Below are 8,913 nucleotides of genomic sequence, written 5' to 3'. Positions count from 1 at the left end.
GCTGTTGTGGTTGGTATATTGGGTCCAGGTCGATGTGTTTGTTGATGAGTTTGTGGATGAATGCCATGCCTCTAGCAACATGAATTCGACTGGGACAACACTACTATCATAGGGCAAGCCAGACAGAGAACAGCCAGGGAATTCCTAGAGGCATGGCATTCATCCACAAACTCCATCAACAAACACATCGACCTGGACCCAATATACCAACCACTACAGCGGACAGCTGAAACTGACAACCGGAAGCGGCAGGGACAGACCACTATAAACACCGGAGGAAACATCAAAGAAGCGCTTCGCAGGAGGCTCCCAAGCACTGATGATGTCGCCTAGATAGGGGACGAAACGTTTGCAACGAAAACATCCAGCTCGGCGAACAGAACCACAACTGAGGGTTTGTTTTCTGAAGAGAGATTGAGCAATTGCGGCAGGGACAGACCACTATAAACACCGGAGGAAACATCAAAGAAGCGCTTCGCAGGAGGCTCCCAAGCACTGATGATGTCGCCTAGACGGGATGAAACGTTTGCAACGAAAACTTCCAGCTCGGCGAACAGAATCACAACAACTGAGGGTTTGTTTTCTGAAGAGAGATTGAGCAATTCGGGACTATGTTGTCTTGTGTTTCGAAGAATGGGAGGATATCTAATTGAGGTGTATAAGATGCTGAAAGAGATTGACAAAGTAGATGTGGAGCAGATGTTTCCTCATGTGGGGCAATCTAGAATGAACGATTATAGTTTTAGGATAAGGGAACTGCTGATTTAAAACAGAGATGAGGAGAAATTACATCTCTCAAAGTGTCATGAATCAGTGGAATTCACTACCTCATAGTGCAGTGGATGCTGGGACACTGAGTAAATTTAAGGAGGGGATGGATTTTTAATTAATCATGGGTTGAAGTGTTATAGAGAGTGAGCAGGAATGTTGATGCCAAGAAGAGATCAACATATCTAATGTTGGAGCAAACTTAAGGGGCTGAATTGTCTACTCGTGCTCCTAGTTCTTATGTTTTAACTTAATGAAGTGACCCAAGATTCTTCACCAGGGTGTTATAAAACAAAGTATGACACTGACACACATAAAGAGATATTAGATCAGATGGTCAAAAATGTTCTCAATGTGTTAGGTTTAAGGAGTTTTTCATAGAATAAAGGATGTGGAGAGATCGTGAACATAACAGAACGGAAGTGGAAATGGGCAGTTTTATTGATGAAGTGAATATGAGGTCCAAAGCTCATTGGAGTTTAGGTATGATACTAAGCTTGTAAACAGACAGGCTTACTCTCAGACTGCTGCCAGAAAGAGAGGTGAAGTTGGTAACTAGAGAATGAAAGTTGGAGCAGTAAATGAAAATGATGCAGACCTATTAAAGTTAAAAGTTGTAAACAAATGCATTTTACTCAGGTATTGCGTTGTTTTCAATGTTTGTTACGTGGTTAATTATTAATAGCTTTATTGCTAGCATTGCCAAAGAAAGAAAGAACTTGCACTTATTTAACATCATTCACAAGCTCAGGGAATCAAAAATACTTTACAGCGAATAAAGTACATTTGAAGTTCAAACTTTCCTAAAATGTAGGGAACTATAAAAACAGAAGATAGTAAAAAAGTTCTAAAAGCAGTAATGCTTAAGTGGATGGAGGGGATAAACACAAGCACAGAATTTATCTTTCTACAAAACTCATCTGAGATAAAGTGATTATTGGCCTGAGTTATTAAGAAATTCAAAAATTACAAGCCTCTTTTCCACATTTTGTGTCATTTATGAGAGATTGATGTTCCTCAACATCAAGCATCTAGAAAAATATAGAACTCAGACACATTTGTGTTTGATGCTGGACACCTCTTAATATCTTAGACCAATCTAGATTATTCTCTCACTGTCCTGCAAATATTGCTGCTAGCCACCAGTGTCCTCATCACATGTAAGTGACAGCGAGGAGGGGCCAGTAACCAGGCTGATTTCCAAGACTTATGTACTTCTGATCTTTGCTCTCTCTTCAACAGAGGTCAGGTTTTATCATATCCATTAATTAATAATGTGTCTTCAGATGTCTTAAAAAATGTTTATTAGTGTTTATTTCAGGAAGTAACTTGTGTTTTTCTTTCAGAAAGGAACAAAAACTTGATTCAAAAGATGCAATTATTCTGCATCAGTTCTCACGACCTGAGTGTGAGGTACCTAGTCTGTCTCCTTTTTGCTTGAAGATGGAAACGTATCTTCGAATGGCAGACTTGCCATACCAGGTTGCTAAAATTTCAGTTAATGATATTATTACTGGTCAAAATACATGTAATGCTGCTTGGCAGAGCTTTTTAAAATTGCCATATTTCATGGTACATTTCACTGGTTAATCTGCTTCTTGTCAGCTTCCTAGATCAGCTTAATACATTGGATGGAAAAGGTCTGCTTGAGTTGACAGTTTCAGTATTCAAATGTTATTGCCCTTGAACATAAAGCTCCTGAGCCATTTCTGTTTCCAATAACCAAGCATTGTAACCTTTTGTTGGTAGCAACATCTACGGCTCTTATATTAGCAGAACATTTGGCCGTACAAAATAGTAGTAGAGGTGAGAAATAATCAATAACAATTATTTAAAGAAAAAGCCATGTATTCCTGTATGTTTGAATAAAAATCTTAATTTTGTAATTGAATTTATTTTGCATTACATTTTAGCTTAAGGAAGAAGTTTCGAGCCAAATTAGTTTCAATGTGTAAATAGATGTTTATAATATTACTAAGTAATGGACACTAGTTAATAACTGTGTACCACCTATTTTATGATCCATAGCTCATTCCTCAGCTATAAGAGCTGAGTGTCAAGACAAATCTTTGTACATTTATTGCAGAGTGGATGCATAGAGTTCTACTCAATATTGATCAAAATGCATTGCTTAAAAAAAGGGCAACAGCTGTATAACTTTGCAACAGCCTCATAGAAACTGATAATTTGAGATTTCCTTCTTTTGATATCAATCTTTTCACTGAAAATTCAAGGTAGAGGGCCAAGATCTGTAGTGCATGATACTGTAAAGTTGGGAAGGTGAACAGAAGGTTAGATGGATCAGGAGATCAGATGATCAGGAATTTTTTTTTTAAATGAGCGCTGGAGGAACTCAGCAAGTGTGGCAGAATCTCTCTCCATAGATGCTGTCAGACCTGCTGAGTTTCTTCAGCATGTTGTAGTTTTTTTTCAGATTTGCTGCATCTGTAGTATTTTGTTAGTGTTTTTGTTTTGCAAAGCTGGGCTGGTAAGACAGGAAATTAAAGCATTCATGTTTATGGCCCCAGTAAAAGACAAATATGAGTTGAGGACTAAATATTAATTTAAATTTTCTTAGATTGAAGAGGGGAAAGACATTGTATAATATGTATTAACCAAACATATCAAAACCACTGGTTTAATCCTTCTCCATGGCTGTTCACTCAGGTATCCACCTTGACATCTGTGTGTGATAGATCAGGCCAGACCCCCTCAAAATATTTCAAGGAAGCAGCCCAACCCCTAACTTTGTTAGTTGTTTTAAACAGGTGTATGGTGGATATTCCAGGAATGATGGCAGCTGGCCCAACCACTTAGTTTAAATAAAACAATTTATTTGCAAGATTAGCAAATGAAACACACAAAAAAGAGAACAGAATACAGAATAACTTAAACTATCTGAAAATCCAACAGATTATCCCAACGTAATGATGCTGTTCCAAATACTTGCAACAATCCCCGTTAATACCCCTTGGCTCAAAAAGGAAAAAATCCAACACAGGTTCTTACAGAAGAGATGTCAGAGAGAGGGAGAATCAGCATGGACCTGCTTCTTAGGGTCCAACAGTTTCACAATGGCTGACTGCTTTCAGTGAACATCGAGACTGCTAAAAACCAAACCAAACCAGAGAAAAGCTGAGCTGGGAGAACTGACCACTCTCCGTTCATTGTACAAGTGTTTTTTTTTACTTGAAAACATTCTCAAATAGTTAAACCCGGACTTTCCAGAATTGCTGCTTTTACAACCTCTCTCAAAAAAAAACCCAAGGACAGCATAACCTTGATAAAGGAGCAGCTTCATCACATGTCAATAGCTTTGCCCAACTTTGTTCTTCCCTCTGAGACTAGCATGTAGCTAACTCTTTAGTTTCAAAACATATAAATATGGCGCCTTAGCATTAAGTGTGACTCAAGTATTGCAGTGAGTTGTTGAGCTGAGGAAGATGAGGAGGAGGTGCTATTAGTTTTGTTTAACCTTTAGGAATTGATTCTTATCCTTGCGTATCCAATTGATTGGCACAGGAGAAGGAGCTAATTGCTAACTAAGGGTAAATGATTCTACTTTCTTCTCTTAAATCTTCAGTTTATAATAAATAGGATAAAAATAAGCTGAAAGTTGGCAGGATAGGTGGAGAGTTTTGTTAATAAAGAATTTCAGAAAACCTTTGATAATGTCCCACAGTTGAAGTTAAGATACAAGATTAAAGCACTGCTGGCTGGAAACAGAAAGAATGAATAAATGTTTTTATTTTCGGAGTGGATGGTGGTGACTAGTGAATTACCACAGGGAATAGTGCTTGGGCCCCAGGTCTTCATTATATATGTATCAATGATTTGGAAGAAGGTATTGAAAGTTATATCTCAAAGTTTGATGACTACACAAGACTGGGAGAAATTGTGAAGAGGAAGGAAAAAGGCTTCAAGACATTTTAGAGAGGTGAGTGAGTGAACAATACATGCTAGATAGAGTATAACATAGATAAATATAAAGTTGTACACTTCAGTAGGAAAAATAGCAGAGTATTATGTAAGTGATGATAGGTTGCGATATGTTGATGTACAAAGGGACATCAACATATCGTTGTTAATAACTGAAAGAAAATAGCACATGCAGTAAAGCAAGCAATTAGGAAAGTATGTTAAACAATATCTGAGGCTTCGTTAATAGGGGCATAGAGTACAAGAGCAAGGAAGTGATGTTACGCTTGTATTAGATACTAGTTAGACCTCAACTGGAAGGTTGTAAACAGTTCTGAAAGGCACACTGTAGGAAGAATGTGAATGCATTGGATAGTGTACAGAAGACATTGCTTAAACCTTTGAGTATAGGAGTTGGGAAGCCATGTTGAGGGGCTAGAGGACTTTGGTGAGGCCATTTCTGGAGTATTATGTCCAAATCTGGTCACCTTATTGTAAGATGCATATTATCAAGCCAGAGAAGGTTCAGAAAAGATTTATCAAGACGTAGCCGGGAATGGAAGGTTTGAGTTATAGGGAGAGGCTGGATAAGTTAGGACTTTTTCATTGTATGTAGGGGATTGAGGGGTGTCCTTACAGAAGTTTTTAAAATTATGAGGAGTATAGATAAGATAAATGGCAGGTGTCTTTTCCTTTGAGTGAGGAATTTCAAGAGTAGGGGACATACTTTTACATGACTGGAGGAAGATTTAAAAAGGATATGATGAGCAACTTTTTACACAGGGAGTGGTTTGCATGTGGAATAAGCTTCCAGAGGAACTGGTGGATGTGGGTACAATTACAACGTTTAAAAGACATTTGGATAAATACATGAAGAAGAAAGGTTTGCTTACCAAGCGCAGGCAGGTGGGACTATTTTACTTTGGGATTATGGTTGACATGGACTGATTGGACTGAATATTCTGTTTCTGTGTTGTATGACTCTAAGACGTTTGCAAGAATTGCTCCAGGGATGGGAAATTTTATTCATGAGACTAGGCTGGAGAAGTTCAACCTGGTTTCCTTAGAGAGGAGAAAGCTTAGAGAAGATCTGATCGAAGTTTTCAAAACCATGTGGGGTATGGACAGAGTAATTCGGGAGAAACTGTTCCCACTCATGAGGACTTGCTTTTATTGATTATTTGAGTAGAAATAATGTGCAAGATTACAGGAAAAAGGCAGCAAAATGATACTCAATCATAATACTCATTAGAGAGCCGATGCAGACATAATAGCTGAACAGCCTCTTTCTGCACTATATCAATACTGTAAATCTGTGATGTTCAATACTGTTTGATTATCTTTTACTGCTTTGCCCCCCTCTTGTTTTATTCACCATCTGCTTTACACTGTTTGGGAGTAATTTCCCACTTCACTCTGCTGTTAATGGTACCTTGCTTGATGGTACTGAGTATTGGAAATTCAAACACCCCTAATTTCTGATACATGGTACTGGCAGGTGAGGATTCCTGACAGCTCTTAGATGACTGCATTTTCCATGTTAACACAGCATGTCATTCAAAACAGCCTGAGCTAATCATGTGCCCAGACATGAATTCCATCTTTCTGTGTGACTATTGAAAACCTCAATTTAGTACTGAACGTAACTTCTTCCAAGATAGGGAGAATATGGTTGGAAAGGTTTCATGTGAATATATTAACATACCTCCACAATCAAATTTATACTGATTGTTGATACCTGAAGATATTTCGTAGCTGTTTTACTCCTTATTGACATTTGTTGAACATCTTGGGGTGGCACAGATAACAAAGGTTGGTAGCTCAACATGAATTGTAAAAACCAAAAGGTTTTCTGTGGAAGGCTCACTTGACCCAAAATGCTCACAATGATTTCCCTGCACAGAAGCTGTTAGACCCCCTGAGCTTTTCCAGCAATTTCTGTTTTTATTTATGAAATTAATTGTGATACCCAGTAGACAATTCTAATATCCCAGCCCCATTAGAGATGCAGAATGATAGAAACATGGCATGTCACGGATATCTGCCAGGCAATGGTTCCTCCAAACTCTATCCATGGCTCTCAAACAGAGGAGCATGCTGGCTTCATTTGGCATAGCATCTGAACATTTGAAAATATTAGTAAGATGTTGGGCTTTTGTATCTGTTGTCTGGAATAGGCAAGCGATCTTAAAATGTTGTGAGGCAATGTTTCTTAACTTGCTATTGTGAAGGATATTGAGAATCTTTGTAGACACCCAAAGGTACTGAGGAAATAAACAAACTAGGGAATTGCCCTCAATGTACAACTGTACTGCTAAAGCACTGCTCCAGCTGCACAATTTATATTTGGTACAGGCAGCGCACGAGACCTAATAAATTATATAAAATATTTCTTGGTGCTTGGTCATTCCTTGTGCCCGTTCATGTCCCCGCCCCCAGTGCTGGATGCACTTACCCAGCTCCCCAATCCAGAAAATGTTGCCTGTGCTTTGTGGACTGCAAGCAATTCTTGCCTGGCTGTAGTTGCCTGAAGTGTCAGTGTGCAGTAAATTACAGAGTGCTGCACTGTGATTTTTGCTGTGCTCGATCAGTTTGCATTTTTTTGGGTTGCGTGCAGCTGTTCCTTGCACAGCAGTTTGAAACACCAGAATAGCGCCAACCTCAGGCCCAGTTCCAGCAGTGCTTTGCAGGGCCCATTTTATTGGATCTGTAATGCAGAGCCACTGGATATTTTAAGAGTGCTCTTCAGTCCTTACTTGTTAGCCAGATTATTAGGATGAATTACAAGGATTTTCATAAAGAAGTTTTCAAGTCACAGTTCAAAATGGCAGGAGGAAGTGATCTTTTATGCATTTCTTTTTCTCACACCTTTTTTCAGGGAACATGAAATTTCAAGTATTATTGGAATTAGAAATTTTCAGAACATTTTCAGGAATTGAGGAAGCATTCAATGGTCATTTTTTAATAGCAGTCATCGGAGAAACCATCCAGACTAAGATTCCAACAAAATCCCATATCACATTATAAAGTAAAAAACATAAATATTTCATTCGAGATGAAGCATAATTCAATTCTATTCAATGTAAAAATAAATCAGAATTGCATGTTAATTGTCAAAACATAAGTGGATCACAGCAATTTGTTTTATATTTTATGTGTGCAAAGTTTGGTAAAAAGACATCTGGGAGGCCATTAAGTATGCCAGAGTTAGGCAAGATTTGGAGGTGCCAGTGTTGGACTGGGGTGGATGAAGTTAAAAACCAGGTTATAGTTCAACAACTTTATTTGGAAGCACTAGCTTTCAGAGTGCCACTCCTTCATCAGGTGGTTGTGGAGGTTAGATCATGCTCTCAGAATTTATAGCCAAAGGAGTCCAGTGTCATGGAGATCTCTCACTCACACACTCACACACATACATACACACACTCTATCACGTGCACTCACACCCATACGTACGCACTCACATGCACACTCAATCTGTCGCTCCTATATGTGCCCACATATAAACTTATGGAGTGAATTTGTTTTTCCAGAATTACATTTTATTTTGCTCAAAAACTGCATGAATTCATGTAAAACTTTGTAAAACTATGCAAAGGATTTGTCAGGTGCTTCCAATTAAACATGTTGGACTATAACCTGGTGTTGTGTGATTTTTAACTTTGACATAGCATTGGGACACAGACAGACCTATTGTTTGAAAAGCTGAGCTATCTTGAGAATGGAATGTTAAAAATAGTTCTGGGATTTGCAAATCAAAGAACAGAAACCAGCGTGTCCCATTACAAAAGATGAACGTTTTAATCTAAGATTGTTTACTGTATCACATCTCCACGACACTAGACTCCTTTGATTATAAATTCTGTGAGCATGATGTTAACCTCCACAACCACCTGATGAAGGAGTGGCGCTCTGAAAGCTAGTACTTCCAAATAAAGCTGTTGGACAAGAACTAGGCAAGTAAGGGACACTGCCAGCTCCAAGTTTATTATTAATCTCTGCTGTCTCCATGTTGAATTCCTTCACTACATTATTCCTTCTCTTTGTGAAAGGAAAGTCTTTCACAATATCAAGATAGCTGAAGTCAGAAGTCACACGACATCAGGTTATAGTCCAACAGGTTTATTTGAAATCACAAGTGAGAGAGAAGAGCACACAGAGGCAGAATTTATAGGCAGAGAGACCAAGGGCAGAGAGATCAAAAGATCATACAACTGGTGTGAGTGG

The 8,913-nt window shown here is 38.5% G+C and overlaps 1 protein-coding gene across 1 annotated transcript in view; it reads left to right on the top strand.

The window, feature by feature from the left end:
• The window catches only part of faxcb (failed axon connections homolog, metaxin like GST domain containing b), a 68,186-nt gene that overhangs the window by 5,624 nt on the left and 53,649 nt on the right, over positions 1 to 8,913 (top strand). Inside the window, exon 2 of the mRNA XM_043685561.1 lies at positions 2,115 to 2,250. Coding sequence (XP_043541496.1) covers positions 2,115 to 2,250 — 136 coding nt within the window. The remainder of the gene's footprint in view (positions 1 to 2,114; positions 2,251 to 8,913) is intronic.

This window comes from Chiloscyllium plagiosum, chromosome 3 (genome assembly GCF_004010195.1).
Source record: "Chiloscyllium plagiosum isolate BGI_BamShark_2017 chromosome 3, ASM401019v2, whole genome shotgun sequence".
Taxonomy (NCBI): Eukaryota; Metazoa; Chordata; class Chondrichthyes; order Orectolobiformes; family Hemiscylliidae; genus Chiloscyllium; species Chiloscyllium plagiosum.
This window is presented reverse-complemented; position numbering and strand designations above follow the sequence as displayed.